The sequence below is a fragment of the Oryza sativa genome, chromosome 5 (genome assembly GCF_034140825.1).
Source record: "Oryza sativa Japonica Group chromosome 5, ASM3414082v1".
NCBI classification, from domain to species: Eukaryota; Viridiplantae; Streptophyta; class Magnoliopsida; order Poales; family Poaceae; genus Oryza; species Oryza sativa.
Window position 1 is genome coordinate 29,253,929 of NC_089039.1, and position 25,018 is coordinate 29,278,946.

At 46.8% G+C, this 25,018-nt stretch overlaps 3 protein-coding genes, 1 long non-coding RNA gene and 1 other non-coding gene across 5 annotated transcripts; 3 read left to right on the forward strand and 2 right to left on the reverse strand.

The window, feature by feature from the left end:
- Window positions 1-954: 954 nt before the first annotated feature.
- On the reverse strand, window positions 955-1,787 carry LOC4339745 (late embryogenesis abundant protein Lea14-A). The gene is made up of 2 exons (XM_015781988.2): window positions 1,522-1,787; window positions 955-1,409 (listed from the first exon to the last, which is right to left on the reverse strand). Exons 1-2 carry the CDS (start codon window positions 1,725-1,727, stop codon window positions 1,160-1,162), a joined length of 456 nt encoding a protein of 151 aa, XP_015637474.1. The 5' UTR covers window positions 1,728-1,787; the 3' UTR covers window positions 955-1,159.
- A 1,039-nt stretch (window positions 1,788-2,826) lies between these two features.
- LOC4339746 (uncharacterized) lies at window positions 2,827-3,883 on the forward strand. Its single transcript, XM_015782800.3, has one exon. It carries the CDS (start codon window positions 2,878-2,880, stop codon window positions 3,619-3,621), a length of 744 nt encoding a protein of 247 aa, XP_015638286.1. The 5' UTR covers window positions 2,827-2,877; the 3' UTR covers window positions 3,622-3,883.
- Window positions 3,884-8,692: 4,809 nt separating this feature from the next.
- On the reverse strand, window positions 8,693-10,186 carry LOC4339747 (probable membrane-associated kinase regulator 2). The gene is made up of 2 exons (XM_015782772.3): window positions 9,377-10,186; window positions 8,693-9,267 (listed from the first exon to the last, which is right to left on the reverse strand). Exons 1-2 carry the CDS (start codon window positions 10,140-10,142, stop codon window positions 9,185-9,187), a joined length of 849 nt encoding a protein of 282 aa, XP_015638258.1. The 5' UTR covers window positions 10,143-10,186; the 3' UTR covers window positions 8,693-9,184.
- Window positions 10,187-20,673: 10,487 nt separating this feature from the next.
- LOC136356453 (uncharacterized) lies at window positions 20,674-21,209 on the forward strand. The gene is made up of 3 exons (XR_010741277.1): window positions 20,674-20,837; window positions 20,928-20,993; window positions 21,084-21,209. It is a non-coding gene; the product is annotated as an uncharacterized lncRNA (long non-coding RNA).
- Window positions 21,210-24,537: 3,328 nt separating this feature from the next.
- Window positions 24,538-24,691, forward strand: LOC112939127 (small nucleolar RNA snoR145). The gene has a single exon (XR_003242669.1). It is a non-coding gene; the product is annotated as a small nucleolar RNA snoR145 (small nucleolar RNA).
- Window positions 24,692-25,018: the final 327 nt, after the last annotated feature.

Sequence of the window (25,018 nt, forward strand, 5' to 3'; positions counted from 1 at the left end):
ATGGAGGCTGGGCTATAGGAATAAGTCTATTTGCCTCCGTCAACTTATGTTAAATCGCATCCCTCAAACGCAAAACCGGGTATAATATGTTCCTCCACTTGCGGCCCAGCCAGCAAGATCCTCCCCCGCGTGCGGCCGTCGGCCGGCGAGGTCGAGGTCCTGCCCCGTGCGTGGTGCGGCCGGCCGGCATGGTCCTCCCCCACGCACGGCCGGCGGAGGGCAAGTTCCAACCCTGCGCATGGCGCGGCTGGCCGGCGAGATCCTCCCTACACATGGCATGGCCGGCGGCGTCCTCTATGCTAATGGAAGATGAGAGATGAGGTGGAGGCCTGCTGGCAAGCGGGTCCTACCTATGACTCAGTGAGTCAACTGCCATGCCAAACGAAACCACCTACGAAAGTATGAAACCGCTCGGGGAATCTATTTGCAATGGTTATATCCCCTTTTTCAGTTGAGGGATGTCATTCAACTAGGGACATGAGTTGAGGGACGTATAACAGACTTATTCCCTGGGCTATATGACCAGCTAGGGCCCTGGGCTTGGCCCATGTACCAAGCTCCGTGCTGCTTATCGGAAAGAGCCAACTCATCTCGTCAGCGCGTCCTGTTCTTCGTGTTGGAACCAAGTCACCAACCAACGGCGGCGTAACGTTGCGACTTGCAATCGATTGGCCGATGCATTCTGACTTCCTGAGCTAGCCAAATGCAACCGCTAACATGTAGACGCAAACAGTTCTTAATAGTGGTGTGTTTTCGCTGAATAAATCGTGCCAATGCGCTACAATTGAGTCATTTTGATCGCGAGACGGGTGCACTCACGAATTAAAATGCATCGCCTACATGATTAAGGTAGGATAGGGACACGACATAACCTGGCACAAAACGGGTACCATTTTCCCCAACGTTCACTGAACAATTCGGCCATGCCAATCACAAGCAATCCCACATAGCACATAAACAAGCAAAAGTTCAGTTCTCTAGCTTATTATTGCAACCATTAGGAATAGAGGTAATTTTTCAGCCGCTCATACAGCCATGCTATACTATGCAGGGCAAGAAGAACACAGGTGCAGAGCAGCTGCCATTATTCGCGAGACACATCACACATACAGAGAGTTCGATCGATCGGAGTTGGTTGATGAGATTAGAGATAAGATAATTAGAACATGTCCTTGAGTGTGGGGAGCTTCATCTCGCCGCTGGTGGAGAGCGGGATGGTGAAGTTGCCGACGATGGGGAGGTCGATGGTGAGGCCGACGTCGAGCTGGTAGTCGATGTCCCAGTCCCGGCCCACGTCCTTCACCAGCGAGATGAGGAAGTCGTAGGGGATCTTGGCCGGTATCTCCAGCTTCGTCGTGTCGCTCGCCGCGATCCACCCCGGATCGGGCATCGTGCCGGACGCCACAACGCTGATGATGACCAATCAATCCAAATCGACCAATACACAATTAGCACAATTCGATCGAGCGTGAGATGGATGGATCATCGATCGGACAAGCAAAAGCTAGCTGTGACACGTACTTGCCGGCGCACTTGAGGGTGTAGGTGAGCTCGCAGATGGGGAGGCGGTGGTCGTAGGGGTTGGAGACGTTGACGTTGCTGTGCACGGTGATGCACTCGCGGCTCATCCCCTTGAACGACAAGCTGTCCAGCGACGCCTCCGGCTTTGGGATGTGCGCGATCTTCTCCGCCACGAACCCTTTCGCCTTGTCCATCAAGCTCGACATGGCCGACGCACGCTGGAGTGAAATTATCTTGGATCGAGAGGAGCAGGAGGCCGTGGACTCTCGGGGGGAAAGCAAGCAGATGATGATATAGTAGCGGGTAAGATCAGGAGGAGGAAAGCGCGGTGCCGATCGATACGGGGGCGCGTCGTGGGCGCCCACGTGCAGTGGCTCGGCCGCGTGGAATCCGAGTGGATTTTTGCGCTTTTGGTACGTGAAACCTCGCGATTTCGCGTGGCCGCCTGAGCTGTAGTTTTGTTGATAGGCAAGTTTACGCTGAACTTTTGGGTTGCGTGGGGGCGCGGCGTAAATCTGCGTGGCTGCAAGGGGAATTTGATAACTGCAAAGGGGAGAAGCTTCGGCGCGGGGCCAAAACGGCACCACGTCCCGAAACGGACGGTGCTGAGTCGGCGGAGAGATCCTCCCTCCTTATCAGTTGCCTGCACCGAATCGCTCACTGATCGGCGATCCCATCTCTGCACTACGCCGCAGACGAACTGACGTGGTCGTATAAAACTGTGCGAGATGCTACTACAACTACTACCAGTACTAGTACTATTATTATTAGATCTGGAAAAGCTCGTTTCGTGTAAAATGTGTTAGTACTTTGTGCTGGAAGTTGGATCCAACCGCTTTTCTACCACTCTAGAAAAGTCAACGGCGATAAGAGGAGCGAAGCGATCGATGGCATGTGATATGATGACCGCGACACTAGTGGTTCCGTGATGTTGGGCTTCGCGATGCCATGTCCTGCCGACGGCCCCGCATACTCGACAGACGTTACATTTCAGCCCAGTAACTAGAGGAACTCCTAAAAAGGCTCAGCCCGTAAGCGACTAGAAAACGAGCCTGGCCCATACCATACGCGTTTAACGTCAGGCCGTGGCCGTTGGCAGTTACATCGCGGGAGGCGTCTGTCCGTGTCACGCACTGACCGAATTTAAGCCCGACGTTCCCAAACAGCGACCCCGAACTCCCCAACTACCAAACCAAACTGTTGCATTTGCCGCTGCGACACGGACCCCGCCTTAATAACTCTTCCCCCCCAACGCCTAACCCCCTTTTGGCTTTGCATTCCGCAAGGCCCCGCAAATTGCAAAATGCTGCCGACTCGGCCAACGCCACGCCCACACACCACAAACACGATCGATTCATGGCGGAACCCGAGCCCAAGAAACCCAAAGCCAAAGATCATGTCGACCTCGTCTTTGACGCCGCCAAGGTGAAGGCCAAGGCCAAGGCCAAAGCCATCGACGGCGATGCTGACGTCGAGATCGCTAAGCCGGCGGAGCAGCACGGCCACGGCAGCCGGCTGCTGCGGCGCGCGTGCTGCGCCCTGGGCGTGGTCGCCGCGGTGGCCGCCGTGGCGATGCTGGTCCTGTCGCTCACCGTGCTCAAGGTGAGGGATCCCACCCTGTCCATGGACTCCGTCACGGTGGAGCGCTTCCATGTGGGGTTCGGCACGGAGGCCTCCCGGCCGCTGCGGATCAACGTGACGCTCGTCGCGGGCATCGTGATCAAGAACCCCAACTACGAGTCCATGAGGTTCGGCACGAGCACCACGGAGTTCTACGTCGACGGCGTGCCGGAGTACGTCGGGCTGGGGAGCGCGCCGCCGGGGGAGGTGGCGGCGCGGGGCACGAGCCGGGTGCGGGTCGGCATGGACGTGTTCGTCGACAGGGTGGGCGCGGCCGTGGTCGGGGAGGTGCTGTTCGGCCGCGGCGAGGTGCGGCTGGCGAGCCACACCGCCGTGGACGGCAGGGTGAGCGTGCTGGGCGGCCTGTACGGGCGGCGCGCGGTGCGCGTGGCGATGAGGTGCCGCGTCGTGCTGCGCGTCTCGGCCGCGGTCGTCGTGGCCGGCTCGCCGTCGTGCGTCGCGGACTTCAGCAGCCACTGATCTCGCAACGGTGCAAGGCGCGACGCGATCGAGAGCGATCCGCCATAGTTTTCAAGTTTTTCTTTACCTTACTGGAGACGAACGGATCGGACTAGTGAACCGTTCGCTAATTACTCTCCTCTCTAGTCTCTCCCTTGTCAAATTATTTCTGTTGATCATATCTTCTTTTTGTTTAATTACTTTCGTTTTGTACCATAAGATGTACCACGTTCATCCTAACTTTGAAAGCTGAGTAAAGTACGCCGAGATTTTTCGTACAAAACGTGTGCAACTAAGTTTTGCTTACTTGTGATCAAGCTATTGATTGTTCATGGATCACGCAATGCTATGAATCTTTGCTGGCAACTAGCAGGCCATGTAGAATTAGCCAGTAGCATTGACTCCCGTCACAAATCTACAATTGCAGTAGGTTGCAGGTACTACGTACCACAATGTCTTGCACGCTTGTTGAGACGAATGTTCCCCTTTCTTGTCCTACTGGATAGGGAAAAAAATATTTACCTCCTCAACTATAGTTCATGTATGATTTTCATCTATGAACTGGAAAACCGGACATGAAGGAGGTAATTGACCCAGTTTTAATAGTTGAAGGAAATTTTATATCCATTATTTTAGTTGAGGATACAACTAAAATACTGGATATAGTTGAGGGATATCATATAGACTTTTCCCTACTATACTATACGTTTTTGCGTATCCTGAATTTCCTGATCTACAAAGACTGGGCCATCAAACAAGCCTATGGCCCTGTTTAGGGGAGCTTGTCCCAGCTGTAGCTTTCCCCAAAAGCTGCTTCTGCTAGAAGTTGCCCTAAACAGTCCACAGCTTCTGAGAATCTGTAGTTACAAATTCTGAAAAATAAACTAAGAAGCTGGAGAAGCTGAGTTTCAGAGTTTTTACAGATTCTCAGAAGCTGGCTACTAAACAGCTGCTTCTCAGAATCTAAAGCTCCCCCAAACAGGCCCTATATAGCATGTGGCACCAAGGGAGAGCTGGTTAGCGGAAGCCCCAGCCCACCAACCCAAAATACCCCACCGAGCTCACTAGCTAAGCCGCCTCTCATAGGTTACTATTGTTGTGAAACAAATTCTTAGGAAATAAGTTTCTTGTAGGTCAATCCGAACCGTAGAGATAATATATATCTCCTCCTAAGACCCCTATATACATGGGACAGGGTGTGATATCTAAAATTGGCTCGTACTTTAGATGAGATCTATAATGAAGAAAGAGCTTCACTCTACATCTGTGTTCATTGTCTACTTCTGCAATGTTCTTAAGGGCAAAGGGATGGGCACGGGTATTCTATATTATCTCATGCCTCTACTGCTGTGGGAGAGGGACAGAAAACGGATCTAGTGATCTGCTAATAGATACGTTTATTTACAACTAGAAGTTACTAGTAGAAATTATAAGGAGACAGGCATATCTACTGGTGCTCAACATCTCGTCGAAATCCCAGGATGACTCAAAACGTGGCTCCTGAACCAGATAGATTTCAGGAGTAGCATAGTAGCAACACTCGCGTCCCAAAAGTTTGGCCGAAATCCCAAAAATGACTCAAAACGTGGTTGATGAACCAGATAGATTTCAGGAGTAGCATAGTGGCAACACTCTTGTGTAGACTATACTTAAGGGTGTGTTTAGTTTATGAAAAGAAAATTTTTAGGTGTCACATCGAACGTTTGACTGGATGTTGGAAAGGATTTTCAGACACGAATGAAAAAACTAATTTTATAACTCGCCTAAAAATCACAAGACGAATTTATTAAGTCTAATTAATCCATCATTAGTACATGTGTGTTACTGTAGCACTTATAGCTAATCATGGACTAATTAGGCTAAAAGATTTGTCTCGCGATTTACATGCAAACTGTGCAATTAGTTTTTTTATCTATATTTAATAATATAATACTTATGCATGTGTCAAAGACTCGATGTTATGTTTTTGGATAAAATTATTTTGGGAACTAAACAAGGCCTTATTCTGAGTTTTGGTATAGTATCGGTGGAGTATACACGAACTTGCCGGAGCTTAGGGCCTGTTCACTTTGATGTCATTTTCAACCTTACCAAATTTTGGTAAAGTTACTAAAAAAATGGCTACATTTAGTTTGCTACCAAATTTTGGTAACTATATAAGAAATCAAGTCAAAATTTTGGTAATGCCAAAATTTGTTAAGGTTTTTTTACAGGCCCTTAACCTCAGCAGTTGACCACCCCCTCCCATAGTCCCATGGACAAAACTAGCACTGTACTACTACTGTAGCATGCCCTAAGAGGAAAAGGAAACAAGCATGCATGCTTCCCTTTCTCCAGAGGGAAAAAAAAAGATAGGCTCATGCAAAAATAGCACTGCGCTTTGGTAAAGCAAAAGCAACGAGAAAAAACTCTCTTTTTTTCCATGGCAAAGCTCAAAACTGAAAATGCATGCATGCTTCTTCCTGACCCAGCCCCTCATGTGGAGGAGAAAACAGCCATTCACCCTGTTTCCTCTTCCTCCTGCTGGCTGCTTGACCTTGGAAGGTATCCAATGCATCTGCACTGAACAATGGGATGCATGGAACAGAAATGCAACAGAGCTTGGAACAATCTCTTGGTTCTGTACAGATCAGATCTTCTCGTCCCTATCTGTAAACATAAGATCTACTCATAAACCAAGTGCAACTAGTGTACGTCCATGCACCTCTGAATCCTAAAAAACGGAACAGAAAATATGTACTAGTAGTACTCCATACGAAGGCACATCATATCCAGGGAGAAGGAGAATGCATATGCATATGCTCAGTGATCTCCAAGCAAGTTGGTGGTCGGTTAATTATACCAGCGGCAACAACAGTGTCCTTCGACCGCTGTCAAGAATCAAATATGCAGATTCATGCGGCGGAGCTTCACTCATCACCCAGTCGACGTGAGGCACCACGGCCTCGAGATTCTTGGCATCCTGCCGCACTGATAACTCCACATTTATTCTGCTCCATTTGTGCAGTAGTATATTCAATGGCCAGTTTATCCCTAGTACTACTACACATCCGGTTGCTGCAGCAGAATTTCACAGTGCAGCAGTAGCTAGCAGAGGCCATTTTTCTCTTGGCATGTTTATCTTGTTACAGTCAAATATACTCCTCCCTGTCTTGAGAACTGAACTATTCCAGCACTGAAGTGCACCGTTCGTCCAGCTAAGTCCCACCCACAAAACAAAACATTGTCAGTCGCTTTTGTTTTTGGGCGACTACGAGCAGATTAAGGGCCCCTTTGAATCGCAGGAATGAGAAAACATAGGAATAGGAAAAACGCAGGATTTTGATATGAATGTAAGTGTAAAATAGAGGATTGCAAAACACACGAAAAACAGAGGAATGGTCGTTTGATTGGATCGCAGGAAAAACGCAGGAATTAGAGGAGAGATAAAGACTCAAATGAAAGTTTCCAAGAGGTTTTACCTCATGTTAAAATTCCTCCAAAACTTATATGGTATTAGCCAATCCATAGGAATTTCATAGGATTTCATAAGATCCATTCTTTTGATTCAAATGACTATATAGAAAAAAATCCTATAGGAATAAAATCCTCTAAAATTACTATGAATTTCTTTTGAATCAAAGGGGTAACGAGATTCACAGGAGTCACAGGATCAGAGCGAGGGCCCGCGCAACGCTCCATAGTCCACCATCATTGCAGCCGCGAGCCTCTGCAGGGGTATGCAGTTTTGTCATCGGTAAAAGCAAGCAAAAAAACTGAACAACATACTCCTACTACTCACTTGAAGAACGATAACCCAAGCAATCATCTCAACAACATATATGTACACTTGACTGAGTAGTGAGTGCTGGCAAATAGTAGCAGCATTGGCCCATTTGAGCCTCGCAATGAAACCACTGACACTGCACTGGAAAAATCTGTAATAACCGCAATCAGAGCTGAACACCACCTCGGGGTCACCGCTAAATGCTGACGGCAGGGCAGGGCCAGGGCACACTTAACTTTTGATAGCTTTGCTCATCTCATCCCCTACCTTTCCGTCAGAATTAGGCCGGATTAGGGCGAGGTAATTAAAGAAAGGCGGTATATATAAAAGTAAAGCGAAACGTAACCCGTGGTCAGATTAAACAAGTAAAGTCTTTCCTTTCCCCCGCTGCGTGCTGGCTGGCGCGCAGTCGTCAAAGCTTCGGTCTCGTTGCATTCCATGCAAGATGCAACTTTTGCCTGTGGCCAGACGACGAGAGAGAAGAAGGTAAACGAAAGGGACATACTTCCTCCATCCTAAAATGAAGCTATTTTTAAAATTGATACGGGTATTAAAAAAGTAGATGAAAATAATTGGAGAAAGTGTGTGATTGGTTGAAAAGAGAAAGTATATGAAGAAGAATGGTTGTGATTGGTTGAGAGGAGGAGGTAGGTGAAGAAATAGCTTTATTTTAAAACAAGACATTGTACTAAAAATAGCTACATTTTAGAAGGGAGGGAGTACATACATATCCCCGAGAACAGCAGCAAACGGAGGAGGAGGAGGTCACGGAGAACAAAAGCAAAGGCTGCACTCGTAAGATCAAGTTCCCACTACTTTTTAAATCATTTAAATTATTTATAGTTAATTTATATAATAGTTACCTATAAAGATATGATATCCTATTAGTATATGATCCCACATGTCATATATATACATTATATTTTGGAGTTCTCTCTCATATTTTATTTTTTTCGTTTATATTTAATACACATGTATCCAAACATTCGGTCTAGCAGGGTGAAAAATTTTGACAGCGGTGTAAACATGCGCATAGTCTGCTACCGTAACTGTTCTATACGGGGCGGCACGATTCCCTCATCATGGCGCTACGCCATCAAGGCCCCCCGAGCTTTTCCTCAGCTTTTCCCCCACTACTACCCACATGAACGCCTCCTCAGCTTTTCAGAAAAAAAAAAAGAAGGGCATCAGATTACCCTGCTCATTAACACAATGAGCTTGATCGATGTGTTACGTGGTTAAGCATAGGGTGATTGATTTGCACTTGCACACATTGGGTTTGAGTGGATAGACGGTTCTGAAAAAGGGCGACGAGAGAGACATCGGTGAAAGCCAGAACTAGCCAGTCAAATGGCAAGAATGTACGTAATTACATGTCGTGTTGCGAGTCACTTGTACAAAAGCAAACTAGAAAGACGAGAGAGAAAAAAAACCACGGAAAGAGCGCGAGCACACAAAACAATCCACGCTTCTACACTAGATGAGGGATAAAGAAGCCTAAAAAGAGCACTTTTCCCACTCTCCTAACAAAGAAAAAGGAAAAAAAATAAACATTCACCAAGGGTTAAAGCCTTAAACTAAAATTAAGGACGTGAAACACACACACTCACCCACACCCATAAAACAAAAGAGATGAGAAATCTTTAGCAACCTCAAGCGCCGCATTTTCATCAAACTTCAATAATTTGTACTAGTGCTTTGAATTCTTCTCCGTCTTTTCTGAAATTTAGGTGGAAGCTTCGGCCGTTGACCACAATTTCATTGAGACTTGTGATGGGTCGTTCGTTAGTCTTGGTAACCATCAGGATTAGTAGTAAGCTAATGGCAACTCTGATCAGCTTCGCGTTTTCCTGGGTCACTTCTTGACCGTGACAGCGACGAGTCGCACTCTGACACGGACGCTGAAAAATGGAAGAAATTTTTGCCAAATTAGCGCATACAAATCGGGCATAATTTAGAAACAGTGTTTGGTTTAACGAACTGTTTGAATGAATGATGACACGTACGCACCTCGGTGCAGAGACTCCTTGCAGTGGGCGATGGCGCTGGCAATGCCGTCCTGCTTCTCGAGAAGGGAGTCGTCTCGCCCGGACGGCGCCGCCGCCGCCGAGCTGGACGCCGACAGGCTCGTCGCCGCCGACGCTGACCGGCTCTTCCGTAGACGGCGGAGCCCCCTCGCCTCGCCGGCGGCGCGGGGAGCCGTCCTCCTGAACCGTCTGGAGATCTTGGTCAGGTACCGCCGGATGACGTCCCTCGACGGCGGCGCTCTCCTCGGCTCGGCGACCTCCTCGCCGTCGTCGTCCGCCGGTGACTCCATGAACAGACGTAGAGACCGCGCGCTGCATGAGCTCCGGGCGAAGCTGTGGCGGCCGCCGTAGAACGCGGCCTTCTTGGCGCCGAAGCTCAGCGTCCGGAGGCCGCCGCCGCCGCGGCGTTTAGCGCAGAAGTGATGCGACGGCTGGAAGCTGGCCTTGGTGCTGGGCTCCGACGCGGCGGCGGCAAAGAAGAGCGTGTCGTAGGAGGGCGAGGCGGAGCGGCTGCGGTGGAGGGAGATGATGAAGTCGAGGTCCGTGCAGTCGTCGTCGGAGTCGTCGGAGCCGGACATGCTGCCGGAGCTGGAGGCCCCCCGGACGGAGGAGAAGTCGAGGTCGAAGAATGGGCCCTCGTCCTCGCTGTCCCGGCCGGCGTCGGACGACGCCGCCGGCGCAGCGGCAGCAGCAGCCGTGATGGTCGACACGGCGCGGCGCCGCGCCGCCAGGAGGCGGAAGATGTGCATGGTGTAGCAATGGCAAGAGGCGCGCGGTCGGGGGGACGAGACACGGACACGGGCACGGGACGGGTGGGTTTTAAACTGGTTTGTGTTCAGAATGTTAGAAAACGATAAGCAAATAAACGATAAAAACTAATAGATCAATCATACAAGACACGAGATTTAATGTGAAAAATGCTTTTAAATTAGGAAGGAAAAAACACAGGCGTTAGCCAGTAAATATTTTTACTATATCGAAGGATAAGATTATAACGCCGAACGACGGCTTACAAAAAAAATATATATATATGAAGGTGGAATCTTAAAAAAAATAACGATAAGCTGGTCTTTATATGTGGGTAAATGAATTTGGACGACGACTCAACACAAGAAAGTGGAGTAGCGGAGTGCGTAACACTTAGGCCCTATTTCTTTCAGCTTGGAATTATTATAATCTAGATTATTGAGTTAGATTAATATAAGCTAGATTATTATAATCTGTAGTATAATAAACGGTTAGTTGTTTATTTCCTAGATTATTAGAGCCTAGATTATTGGGTTTGCCAGTCTAAAGAGGGAGTGGGGTGGCATGGTGGGTAATTTTCCACCCAATAATCTGGAAAAAGCTCACCTAAATGAGTTTATCAGATTATAATAAACTGGGCTCCAGATTATAATAAGTTACATCAATAAGTTGACTGTTTCTTTCAGCTTACTCTCAATAATCTGGATTATAATAATCCCAAACTGAAAGAAATATGGCCTTATGCGTTTGGTAGCGGCGCGGAGATGTGCACTGCTTGGTTCGGGTGGTTGAGTTCGGCGTGGCAGGTGTTGGGCCGCGCGGGTAATTTTTGCGAGCGATTTTTGTGGCGCGGGCGGCAGGGAATCATCAATCGGCAGCGCATCCAGGGTACTTGGGTGGTGTTGGGTCCGGACCAACCACGATGGCCATTGGATTGGATTTTCTGCCATTCCTGCCTTTTATGGCAGGATACAGTACTCCTATTTTTAAAGTCTCTCGTGGTTTTATGCTAACGATGTCAAAATGGTGAGATTTTGTGATAGTACTGAAACTGACAAAACGTGTTTGGTTTCGTCAACTAATGCTGGTAAACCGAAAAGAAAGACTTCAGGTAGTACTGCTAGTAGTAGAATTTCTTCCTGTCCAGAGCCCAGGTGCACACTCGCATTACATGCAAACGATGGAAAAAGACTAACCCAGCAGGGTCCCAACCCAAACACATGCGGTAGGAAACAGAAGCTTCATAAAAGTCAGGAAAATGACGGTGGAAATGGGCTCGTTGGCAGAGAAAGCGAGCAGAGGCATGGGCGGCTGGCTAATGCTAATGCTGCTCAGCTTTACCAGCTATCACCACTTCACCACACCACCCACCCTGTGCCTGTGCTGCTCTGCTGGGATTTCAGTTAATCGAGTGAAGGCTGGAGTGGAGCTGCAGTGCAGAGGTGCAAGACGCAATTGATGAGTCCAAATACATTTTGCAAAGCTTTTACAGCTTTCCTTCTGGTTTTGTAGTTACCTCTGTTCATCTCCTTCTCTCCTGTGTTTTACACTCGCGGTCAATTCAAAATTCAGACAGTGTTTGTGACGGACAACATATATAGTGCTACTATTGTAATGTTGTTAATCGCATTTCCCTGTGTCACGCATCTGTTAAACTTCTAGTAGTATTGTTAAACTAAGTCATGGAAACACAAGAAGAACAAGAAATGTTGGGAGTTGGTAGAGCTGCATCTTCCTTCTGCAGTCATTCAAAGACACGATCAATCTGACGGTACAAAACATTTGACTGCTGTGTTCTGTCTCCCTCTGGTTCCAGGACATGATCAGTGAGTTGGTACAGAGTTTTGACTGCCGTACTAGGGCAACCTCATCTCGTTTGCGAGAGTGCGTGCTGTCACGACTCACGAGCACACGAACAGAACAAAACACAAGGCCTCTCTCTGATGCATCTTTTCAGCGCGACATGGAACAGTGCAGCCAAGGACACACGCCTACCACGACCGTTCAAAGCTCGTCATCTCGTCTCATGCCAGGGAAAAGAGATTGAGGGAACGTACTGGAATAACAGTAAAATGTTGCGGTTTTTTTGAAAACAAAATGTTGCGGTTACGCAAGTCTGAGGGCAACAGCAATGTATATTACCTAACTAGTTAATAAGTAGCAGGGCTAAGTAGTAGGCCTTTGTAAAGTGGGTCCCATGAGAAAAAAATATTGTTTTTTAGTTGCTTTTTGTCCAACTCAGCATGCAGTAGTAGCACATCTTGTGTTGGAAGGAGAGAGTGAGAGAGATTTTAATATTTTTTTATTCTTATGAGTAGGTCATAAGCTTACTACCTAGCATTAGTTACTACCCACTTCCACAATACTTATTACTAAGTCATAGGAATAATATATTGCCTAATACCTGCTTTTTCCTAATATTGTGAATGCTCTGAGAGGAGACGGCAAAAGCCTCGAACAAATGAGTCTAAGTTAATTGATAAGTTAGGTTAGGCCGACTCATGTTATATGTAATAAATAGAGTGGTTACACCAGTTAATAATTTTGGATTATCAGACAATCGGTCTACCAGATAATTCGATAGAAATATCATATACTATATCCGCACCATCCTATTCACATCCGCATTCATATGCACTGGATTTGTAAAACCCATACCATATCCTTAATTTGGATAGGTTCAAAGCGAATCGGATCAGATATAATTCGATCCGGTTTCAGCCCTATAACTGAGAGCGCCAGGTAAAGTACTGGGCGTTTTTAGGCAAAGTGTTTGAGTAAGAATGATGGGAAGGGTCCAAAATGTGTCCCCAGCGGCCATCCCGTCAGTTAGCTCAAGGTGTTTGGATAATGACCTCGGCTAGCTCAAGGTGACAGCATCCTACGCCGATGAACATCATTCAGCAACACTATCAGCCTCATCGTTTGGCCTATTTTCTGAATATGTCAAATGGCATATTCGCAAATAAAAATCAATTTGTGAATAAAATTTTTATATATGTGTTTTTAGCGATTTAAAAGCAAAGGCTGAAAAGTAAACTTTGATGAAAAAACCCCAAAATAAGCTCCAAATTTAACGTTAAAAATTTAAATTTTGGCTGATAAGCATATGAATATGTTAAACGATGAGGCCCTCTCCATCTGGACCCCGCTCAAATAATGGGAATCGGTTCCAACAATCGACACACTTCTTATCATTTCCTTAGTTTGTCTTGGAAGCGTGCAATCACACTGGCTTTACACTGCGGCTCGGTGCAAACTTAACTGAAAGATTGACTAAGTAGCTCAAAATGATAAAAAATAGGAGTTGTTGATAAAACTATTACGGGCAAAATTAAAGAAACAACTAGACGAGTTAGGTAGGGAGGCAGTCAGGTAGCAAAACAAAAGAGAAACTCAGCAGCAACATCGTCTAGTCAAATTTTGTGGCTTTCAGTTAACCGCTGCCTATCTGATACCCGTGTAGCGCATTTGCGCATGCATGCATTTGGGAAGATATGCAGGAGAGCATAGAAAAAGGCCGAGTTTAGTTCCAAGCTTTTTTTTTAAAATTTCTAACTTTTTCATCCCATCGAAACTTTTCTACATACACAAACTTATAACTTTTCCATCACATCGTTTCAATTTCAACCAAACTTTTAATTTTAGAACTGAACACACTCAAACATGAAAATTCAGCGAGGGACAAATTGTAAGTGAAATGGCAGATTGATGTGACCGCTCCTTGAAACGCCAACGAGCTTTTTACCATCGATACCGACTGATACAGGACTGGTTTGTACTACTCCAATTTGTTACTACATCCGTCACGGAATATAACATAATTATTAAAAAATAGATAAAATTAAATGTGGAAAGGCTGTGAATAATGGAGAAATGAAAGTCGGTGAAAAAAATTGAATAGTGAAGGTTCATAATTGGTTAGAAAGAAAATGTTATTGGATAAGCTGTTATATTTTTAATAAATTCTAAATGTTACTTCCTCTATCCTAATATATAAGAAAGTTTGGTTGCGTAAGACACGTCTTAATACTATAAATTTGGACAGATCTGTTTAGATATATAGTCCTAGGATATGTTCCATCTAACTAAAATTATTTTCCTAAATATGTTTGACCGTTAGTCTTATTTATATATGTATATATAAAAGTATATTTAAAAATGAATCAAATGATAGAAAAAAATTAATAATTACTTTAATTTTTTTAATAAGATAAACGATCAAACATGTTTAAAAAAGTCAACGAGATGAAATATTTAGAGACGGAGAAAATATATTTTAGAACGGAGGGAGGTGGCAAAAACATGTTGAAAGGAAGGAAGCATCAGACCGCAGATAGTACTGTAGCTTCTTTTCCGTGAGACGACGTCTAGTCGCAGTGTCTTGGGCTCTTGTTCGCATTGTCGCGCAAGATACCGTAGCAGCAGCCCACGCACCGCGCTGGGGCAGTCACTGTGACATTCGCGTTGCGGCAGAAGCAGCTGGTACGCGGGCTGAACGCTTGTCGATCCAATAGTAGTAGGCCTTCTTACCGGAGCCCAACACAACAACAAACCGGCCCATCTGATCTAGCGGGCCGCGTTCCCCTTTCTGCGCTCCCGTCATCCCCGAATTTTTTTTATTTTTATTTTTTTTTATTAAAAGTTTTACAAAAATAATTTTCCATTTTGAAAATTGGCGGAAGTAGTCGCCTACCGCCCTCTGGGAGGGCGATTTTTAAAAATCGCCATCCCAGAGGGCGGCGAAAATGACGTGGCAGACGGCCGTTCGCTCTCGGGCGACGACCGTCAACGAAATTTGCAGGCGGCCCCCTTGCCGCCCTCCGCTAGGGCGATTTTGTACTGTGCGGGGGGGCCGCCTGCAAATGGGCGGCGAGGGGGCATGGAATTTTGCAGGCGGCCCCCTTGCCGCCCTGGGGGAGGGCGATTTTGTACTGTGCGGGGGGCCGCCTGCAAATGGGCGGCGAGGGGGCATGGAATTTTGCAGGCGGCCCCCTTGCCGCTCTGGGGGAGGGCGATTTTTGCCTCCCCCCTATAAAGCCCAGTCCCCCCTCTCTGAAATTTCATTATATTCACTAAAAATCCAAAAAAAACGAAAGAGAGAGAGGGGAGGGCAGCAGAAGGGGAGCGGCAAAGCCCTGCTGGTTCGCTCACTTCATCACAGGTTTGCTCCCATACATCTTTTGCATTTGTACTAATATGTTATGTTTGAGTATATATATTGCGTTTTAGTTTTAGTTCCATATATTTTAGCATATCTCTAGCACACAGCACATATGTGTAGATCCAGAGCATAGAATATAATAGTATGAATTGAGACATAGACAGTAGTGTTAATTGTAAGATGTAGTATAGTTTGATTTGGAGAATGTAACCTACTTTTAGAATTTTGGAGAACAATATTGTAGAGAATGTAACTTAGGGCGTAGTACAGAAATGCGAGGTTAACGCAGTTATTGTTTTCATCAGGCACAATGTCAAATAAGGTCACATTTCAGATAGTTCACGGTGAAGGAAATATTAGATTTGGTCCAGATGGTGTTGATCTGTCAGAATTTGTAATGACATCTAAGGGCATCGATAGGCCTGCGGAGAGAACATTTCAGTCAATTTATAGTTGGTTGTTAAGAGGATTTAGAATAGACCAAGAAGTCTACACAATGTCAGTATCAGTTGTAGTGAGTCGTGCAACAGAAGGTTATTTTTGGGAACTAATGCCGATGGACAGCACTGCTGCTTGGAGACGGTATGTGGAAATGGCTTTTGAACGGTCATGGCCCCTCGTTATATTTGTGTCGGTACAAGAGAAAGATATAAATGTTTCAATGCAAACCGAAGATGTAGAGGGTCCTATCAATGCAGGGGATGTTGTTGGACCATCGATGCAAAATGAGGAAAATCAACCAAGGGAGGAGCAGGCCATGGGCATGGCGGATGAGGGGGAGAGAGTCGGTATAATTGTTGATGAAATGGAGAGGGAAGATTCGGATAATGAGGAAGCGGACGACGACGCATCATCCGATGAGGAAGGTGATGTAATGGCCACTGATTGGGCAAATGAGGACTTCTCTGGACTTGTTATATCAGAGGGTGATCATGTACCCTGGGAGTATAAGGAGAACGAGGTAATTGAGGGTGCAAGGTATGCTCATAAGGATGAGATGAAGGAGGCGGTGAAGCATTGGGCAGTTTCCTTGCAGAGAGAGTTTAGGGTGGTCAAGTCAACAAATTATGTGTATGAAGTGAGGTGCATGAAGGAAGATTGTCCGTGGCGTGTCCATGCATATAAGGGTAAATGGAATGATTATTGGAAAGTTAGCATTGTGACCGAGCACAAGTGCTACTTACAAGGGGTGGAGAAGTATCACCGAAACATCACTTCAGCTTTTGTGGCAAGTGAGATGTACAGCAGTGTTGTTGGTAACATTGGCTTTGAACCAAAATCAATTATTAGGCACATCGAGAAAAAATTCAAGTACACCATAAGCTATGCAAAGGCCTGGAGAGCCAAACAAAAGATTATTGAGATGAGGTATGGCACATTTGAAGCTTCTTATGATAATTTGCCTCGTTTGTTAGCCACCATTGCCCAGAGGAATAATAATACTTACTATGACCTACATACATTTACATCGGTTGATGATCGAACAAATAGTGTGCTGCAAAGAGCCTTTTTCTCATTGGGTGCTTGCATCAATGCTTTTGTGCATTGTCGACCTGTTCTATGCATAGATGGAACTTTTATGACAGGTAAATACTGAGGTCAGATATTGACAGCAATTGGGTGTGATGGGAACAACCAGGTTCTACCTATGGCTTTTGCATTTGTAGAGAGTGAGAACACTGAAAGCTGGTACTGGTTCCTAGAGAGAGTGCACATTGCAGTGGTGCGTATGAGGCCCAACGTTTGCCTTATACATGATCGTCATGCGGGTATGTTGCGGGCTATTGACTACTTGCAGAATGGTTGGGATGAGAAGGGACTTCCAGCTAAGTGGCCTGATGTTCGGAGTCGGTGGTGCATGCGTCACATGGGTGCAAATTTCTACAAGCAATTCAAGAACAAGCATCTTATGGAGCTCTTTAAGAGGCTCTGTGCACAGAACCAAGAGAAGAAATTTAATGAGTTGTGGGACAAGTTGGATGAGTTGACAACGAAGCAAACAGATGAGCAATCTCGCAGACCACAAGTTGAAGGTGACGAGCCTCCCATACCTCTTGGTGCATTACATGATGACCCACCAACAATGAGAAGGAGGTCAGGGTCGTCCATCAGAAATTTCACTCAGTGGATTGAGAATGAGCCTAAGGAGAAGTGGTCTCTATTGTTCGACACCGATGGATCTCGGTATGGCATAATGACAACCAATTTGGCAGAGGTGTACAACTGGGTAATGCGAGGAGTTCGGGTACTTCCATTGGTTGCTATTGTTGAATTCATCCTTCACGGCACGCAAGCGTACTTTAGGGATTGATACAAGAAAATTGGTCCGTCCATGGCCGATAACAACATAGTGTTTGGCAACGTAGTGACAAAGTACATGGAAGATAAAATCAAAAAGGCACGGAGACATAGAGTTGTTGCTCAAGGCACACAAGTGCATCGTTATGAAATAATGTGTGTTGATAGGAGCAGGCGTGGTATCTATCGCAAGCAAGCCGTGCAGGAATGTGTCTTGAAGGCGGATGGTGGATGTACTTGCAGTTGTATGAAGCCGAAGCTTCATCACCTTCCTTGCTCACACGTTCTTGCTGCTGCCGGTGATTGTGGCATATCTCCCAATGTGTACGTCTCAAATTATTTCAGGAAAGAAGCAATCTTTCATACATGGAGTGAGGAGATATATGGGTTCGGGATCTCAGGATCTTACACAACGCTGAGTGCCCAAGTTTTTTATGTTCCAGATCCATCTAAGTTAAGGGTGAAAAAGGGTCGACGCCAAACTAGACGCATCAGAAATGATATGGATGAGTCAGAAGCAGGTGGGAGGACTTTACGCTGCAGCAAGTGTGATCTGCGCGGCCATACTTACAAGAAATGCCCGAAGAATGCAGAAGTTCCAAGCGGCGCAGATGCTAGTCCATCTGGACATTCAAGTGATGGTAGGCGACCACCTGGTGAAGGAACAACAAGCAGGCGCGCACGGCCAAGGCGTCGTCGCGCAGCAGGCGATTACATGGTGTAACAATGCTATCGATTTAGGAAATAAAATGCTGTTGTGATGTGATGAGTGTTCGGACTAAATACTTCTATCGTGTAATTTCAATTGAATGTTGTTGTAATGAGTACCTCCGACTATTGTTGTACTAGTAGTATTGCGAACTATTCGGTGTTGTATCATAATGTTATCGTGATGAGTGTTCGGACTAAGTACTCATATCGTGTAACTGCAGTTATTGTTGTAATCAGAAATATTCCGTATGGTGACACTTTTGTTTGTTTGTACTCTTGTTTAATATGTGTTAGTAATTCGCTTATGAACATTTATTACTTATGTTGAGCTAATTATTTATATGTTTCTGATCAATCTATTTGATGCAGGTATGGCGTACGACACACCGGCGCTGTTGAACCGTGAGATTGACAGGAACCACCGCTCGTTCCTGTCAGCAGTCGAGGGTGCACAGCTCGGCACCTTCCGTCCACGCACGTCGCGCGAGTGGTTGCGTGTCGACCCCCGTCACGTTCCTTGGTACGCGTATGTTCACATTTCAACTCAACTTTGCTTTGTGTTGTACTTATATTTGAAGTTTGCTCTATACAGGTTGCGTGCGGCAGGCCTTCTACCACTTTGTAGGCTTGTTGAGGCGGCGGCGGACGACCGTGACCCAGCGAAGCGGTGGGATGCAGACCGGTCACTCCTTGCCGCTCTGGTAGACCGCTGGAGACCTGAGACGCACACGTTCCACCTTCCCTGTGGGGAGATGGCTCCGACACTGCAGGACGTGTCGTACCTGCTCGGGCTACCGCTGGCGGGAGCACCAGTTGGTCCCGTGGACGGTGTTTTTGGGTGGAAGGAGGATATCACTGCGCGCTTCGAGCAGGTGATGCGCCTTCCATACCTAGGACCGGCCAACACCCTTCCTCCGTACTCTACAGTCGGGCCTAGCAAGGCTTGGTTGCTCCAGTTCACTGTAAGTAAATAAGTTGTTATTATCATACATGCTTATTTGCGATCAACAGAGTGTTTTGTACTAACATTTCATTCTTAATTGTAGGCGGACCTTCTACACCCTGACGCTGATGATTACTCGGTCCGACGCTCCCTTGAGGCGTACCTGTTGTGGTTGTTCGGGTGGGTGATGTTCACTAGCACCCACGGGCACGCTGTGGACTTCCGGCTGGTCCACTACGCACGGTCCATCGCGGATGCTCAGCCACAGGACGTGCCGCAGTGGAGCTGGGGTTCTGCCGTGCTAGCAGCCACGTACCGTGCCCTCTGTGAGGCGTGCACGAAGACTGACGCGGGAGCGATCATCGCTGGCTGCCCTATGTTGCTTCAGCTTTGGGCAGCCGAGAGGTTTGCCATAGGTCGACCAGTGGTGGACAGCGCACCCTACGGGGTTGGTCGCAGTGCGCAGTGGCCAGAGGACGGTCCCACGATGGGGACTTACTGGTGTCGACGTGGGGTTAGTGCAACTTCGCTGCGTTATAAGTTTATCAGTCGTCTTCTTTTTTTTCTTCACATAACATGTCTAATTCCGATCATGTTTATTGCAGCGTCGTTACGCTCACGTCCAGGTGAGACGAGGTTACCCGGACTTCGTGTTCGAGTTTGACCGTCTCCAGCCGAGCGACGTCATCTGGGAGCCGTACACAGAAGAGGCCGTCGCTGCGAGAGCACCGCTAGGACTTTCGTCCTTGTGCACACGCGACCAGGCTTACTGGCTCACCATCCTGCCGATGGTGTTCGACATTTTCGTTGAGCCTCACTGCCCGCAGCGTGTGATGAGACAGTTCGGACTTAGGCAGGTGTTTCCGGGCAACGTGCAGCCGACCGTCCTCCCTGCTGACCACTCGTGAGTTCGGATTGTTCATTTCTAAATTTTTATGATAATTACTTCATCGAGCCATATAATTTACCTCTCTTCACAGGTTGACTCGACGGGGACAGCTAGCAGGCGCACTTTGGGCTCCACGTGTACAGCAGTACGTTGACGACTGGGTGTTAGCTACAGAGGAGGTGATCAACGAGCTCTTCCCACACACGGAGGAGAACTACCGTGACTACCTTCGCTGGTACCTTCCTCGCACTCGTGCGCGTGTGACCTTCACTCCAGACGCCCCAGAGCCGCACGTTGCCGCTGTCACGGACGCGTATCCCACGCACCGTGACCGAGACTACTTCGTGGGGGTACGTCGAATTTGTATTAGTTCTTACAATTATTTCATTTATCTTGCATAATATAGGACAACTACTGAATTTTTTATTTCCATCTTGCATAAGCTGATGCCGCATGGGATATCAGTGCCGATATCACCGCAGTCCAAGTGAGGTTGAACAGAGGTTTGCACTTGATTGATGTTGAGCAGAGGGTGACCTTCGACCGGATGCAGGAGAAGATGCGTGCGGTCATGCGCGTCTTCTCCTGTCGCAGCGCCGTGGACGTCGTACCTCCAGCTGGTCCGGTACAACCACGGCCTCGCGCGCCTACCGTCGGAGCAGGACCTCGACCTACGGCACCTGTTTCGCACGGTACTGATCAGCCCAGAGGTTTCTTAAGTTTTGTTTCTGTTTTTGTACGAAAACATCACCCCGTCGTAACTTGATGTTCCATCCTCGCAGGACCTCGTTTGCCTTCGAGCGCCCCTAGCTTCGGAGCAGTGCGACCTACAGCACCGGTTTCGCACGGTACAGTTCAGCCCAGAGATTAGTTCATTTTTGTTTCAGCTTTTGCACGAATATGTCACCATGTTTTAACTGCACGTTTCCTCATCGCAGGACCTCGTCTGCCTTCGAGCGCGTTCGCAGGCACGACCGGCGCTTCCGCGAGCTCCGCAGGGGCGTTCGCCACCTCTTCGGGCGCGTTCACCAGCTCTTCCTCTCACGGAGCGTCGATCCCTCGCCCACACGGTACTTTACTTTTTATTAATACTATTAAATACCTGTATGAAACTGATGGTCCTTGTCCAGCAAGATTTGCAGCCGGGATCTTCGGTACTGGGGCCTCTTCGTCTCACGCCGGTAGGACTGGTCCTACTAGCCAGTTCTACGACGACGACTTGCACGGTGCACACCACCACGACGTACTAGGCTCCTCTCAGCTTGGAGGAGCTCCAGAGGCGCACACTCAGGAGCAGCCAGAGGTCACACCTGTACAGGCAGGACGGGTTGGCCGTGCCGTACCCCCGGACCGACTCACGTACTCCCAGGGGCACATTAGGGCGCAGGGTAGGAGGGACAGGGGTAAGAGGCCTCGTCAGTAGTGTTCTACCTCTTCAGTCCTTATGTGACCGTTTCTTTTGGCTTACAAACTTGTAAAGCAGTACTACTTTTGCTATTACTACTGCAGTACTACTTGTGTTTGTCTCGTCTACATAGTTCTTTTCATTCATATGGTGCTAGAACAACTTATGCTCACGACAACACACTTTCGGCGCTTCACGGTAGTGTCAGATCCAGTAGCGTGCACAGTCCATAACAGCACACATGAAAAGCGGCAGCTCGAGTTGTCACTATCAACTTTCGGCGCTGCCTGTTGACATAAAGTGAATCACGCCCACGCGTGATGGTCTTGTCACATCTAATGAATAATGTATCTCATTGAGTTCACATATATTGCAATGAAAACGACGCTATATAATTGACAATCTGAAGGCAACCTCTTCATATCTTCTTTCCCACTAGCACACAACACACGAAAATGGAAGCGCCATTCCTTGAGCGTCTCAACTGGCGAAGCGATCCTTTTGCTGGTTGGTTTCCACCATGGTGTGACCGTCCTTTGTGCGATTGTGGGGATGGATGCATACTCAAGTCTTCCCTCATGATACAAACTCGGGGCAGGAGATTCTTCCAATGCGCGAACTTTGATCAGGTATGCTTCATCTATTCGAAGTTCAAATAGATAAAAAAACTAACTTCTTCGTACACAATTGTAACATCTTACGCAGACATATCGTCCAATGTGCAACTTCATCGAGTGGGTAGACATGGAGAACCCACAAAACGACGGAACCCGTGCTTACCCACGTAGTGAAACAAGATCGAACTACCTAAGGCGGAAGGATGAGCATGAACGTCGAATTGCTGCTGAGGCTTTAGAATGGCACGTAAATCCCCTAGGACTCCCCACGTGGCGTGAGCGTCCGGAGTGTCGTTGTGGTGACCGTTGTCAGGTCATAAGGTCCGTAAGGCACAGAACTCGAGGACAAAGGTGTTTCGTGTGTCCAAACATTGTCGACGATGATTTCGTGGTAATTACAACTATTCTTTTCATCACTCCTCAGTACTATCACTAACTTAACTATCCCAAAATGGATGTACATAGGAGGATGTAAGGAAATGTCAATTCGTACAATGGATTGACACAGTCAGAGTTACTTCAAGTGGCGGGCCGATAACGCAACCTGAACCGACCATACAGTTCATTCATGCTTGGATGGAGTACGAACGTCGGGTGGAAATTGCAAGCTTAGACTGGAGGAACAATCCATTAGGGTTACCTAAATGGTCCGAGCGTCCAAAGTGTGGGTGCAGAGATCGCTGGCAGGTGGCTACATCCTTTGCTGAACAAACATTTCGAAGGAGATATTTTGTCTGCCCCAATGTAGACAACGATTTCGTTGTATGTCTAACCATTTACAAAATCCGCTATGATTTGCACAAAATTACTACCCAAACTGAATAACATTACTATTTTTACAGGGCAATCCAAGGATGGGTGGATTTACTCGATGGATCGACAATGTCACTCCATCATATCATGGCCAGAAGATAACAGAGTCAGAAACACAAGTAGAGTATCAACGATTGAAGGACCACGAGAATGCAATGCATTCTGACCGACCTAGAAGGGGCCGATAGGTGACCGCATGCTTGATTCGTCGGGATCGACAAATTTGTACCGTGTATCGATGGCACTTCTTATCTATCTTATCATTACAATGTTTAATTATGGTGGTGATTTTTTGTATGCGTAAGACTAAGGGCCTATTTGGATTGCTACCAAAAACATGCCCTACCAATATTTTGGTAATTTGAATAGTACTTGTGTTTGATTTCGATTGAAGCCTATTCATTGGTAATACGTAATCTAGATTTGAGATTATGTAGAACATTCTTCACTACAATTTTACATTTTGGCAGCAAACCAAATATGATCAAATGCAATTTTACCTTACCAAATATTTGGTAGTGGCAAAACTTGCTTATATTTTGGCACTAACAAAATATTTGTACGGTAACATTCCAAATAGGCCCTAAAAATAATAAAATTGTATTTTACCAGTCTTGGAGATTTTAATCTTGTATAGTTTTTAATATAAAAAGATTTGATAACTATTGATATTTATACAAAAATATAAAGCACAGTATAAAATCGCCCTCCCCCAGGGCGGCAAGGGGGCCGCCTGCAAAATTCCAGGCCCCCCGCCGCCCATTTGCAGGCGGCCCCCCGCACAGTACAAAATCGCCGTAGCGGAGGGCGGCAAGGGGGCCGCCTGCAAATTTCGTTGACGGCCGTCGCCCGAGAGCGAACGGCCGTCTGCCACGTCACTTTCGCCGCCCTCTGGGATGGCGATTTTTAAAAATCGCCCTCCCAGAGGGCGGTAGGCGACCACTTCTGTCAATTTTCAAAATGAAAAATTATTTTTGTAAAACTTTTAATAAAAAAAATTAAAAATAAAAAAAACCGTCATCCCCTTCCTCTATTTATAGGATCCACCCCCAACTCCCAAACCCTAGATCCCAAGCCCGTAGCACCATCGCCGCCGCCGCCGCCGCCGCTGTAGCCGTCTTCATCTCTTCCCTTCCGCGTTTCGGTTTTTTAGCTCTCTGTCTCTCCGTGGGTCTATGATATTTTGGGTGCGATGAAGAGAGTTTGGTTCTTATATCGATCGCCGCTGATGGTGATATGATGTTTACCTTTACCATTGGTTCGTATTCGCTGAGCATCCGTTCAAGTCTCTCTCTTTCTCTGTGTTTGTTTGTTTTTTTTTGCCAGATCTGATTCTGTTTTCTCTTCATTTGGGCGATTTGGTTTGGTTAACGAGGGACCTGGGGATGAACTGCTTTCCTACGTGCGGTATTGTCCAAGTTTACCCCTCGGATACCCATCTGCATATGGCTCCCAAATCCTTTGCATCGCTATGTCACTAGTGTTGCAGATCGGGATCTCGTTTGCGACATCATCTAATCGAAAAGATTCGAATGTTGTTCTTTTTTGGGGTTGATCTCGCGAAGATCCCAGCAGAGAGGTGTGTGCACTCCATGGTTGAGGCCTCTCTAACAAATCTTTATCTTCGCATAGGAAGGAACAGAGGCCGTGAATTCGTGGATGTGTGATTGGTTTATGGTTCCATTACATCTGTAGACACGGTTACATCTTTCTTGACATAGCGAGATCTCTCTCGTCTGGTGTTTATGAGTGAAGTAATTGATGATTGCTCCTCCCTGCGAGAGCATCAAGCAAACGAGGGACCTATGGATGGACAGCTTTTCCCCGTGCTGTTCAGACCAAGTTTGCCCTCGGAAAGAATCATGCAATCTGGTTACCAATCTTGCAAAAACCAAACTTTTTTGTAAGACGGATTTCTTTTGCGACATTAGCAAGTAGAAGTACATGCCATCCTGGGAGGAGCATATTGCACTTAGTTATAGATTTCTATTCATTTGCCATATTGGGTTGTGTGTTTTGTGGTGATCAGGTGATTCAT

Coding starts and splice junctions, on each gene's coding strand:
- LOC4339745 (XM_015781988.2), bottom strand. CDS start 1,727: ATGTCGAGCTTGATGGACAAGGCGAAAGGGTTCGTGGCGGAGAAGATC. Junction 1,410..1,521: donor ACCCTCAAGTGCGCCGGCAA/GTACGTGTCACA, acceptor GGTCATCATCAG/CGTTGTGGCGTCCGGCACGA.
- LOC4339746 (XM_015782800.3), top strand. CDS start 2,878: ATGGCGGAACCCGAGCCCAAGAAACCCAAAGCCAAAGATCATGTCGAC.
- LOC4339747 (XM_015782772.3), bottom strand. CDS start 10,142: ATGCACATCTTCCGCCTCCTGGCGGCGCGGCGCCGCGCCGTGTCGACC. Junction 9,268..9,376: donor CAAGGAGTCTCTGCACCGAG/GTGCGTACGTGT, acceptor TCCATTTTTCAG/CGTCCGTGTCAGAGTGCGAC.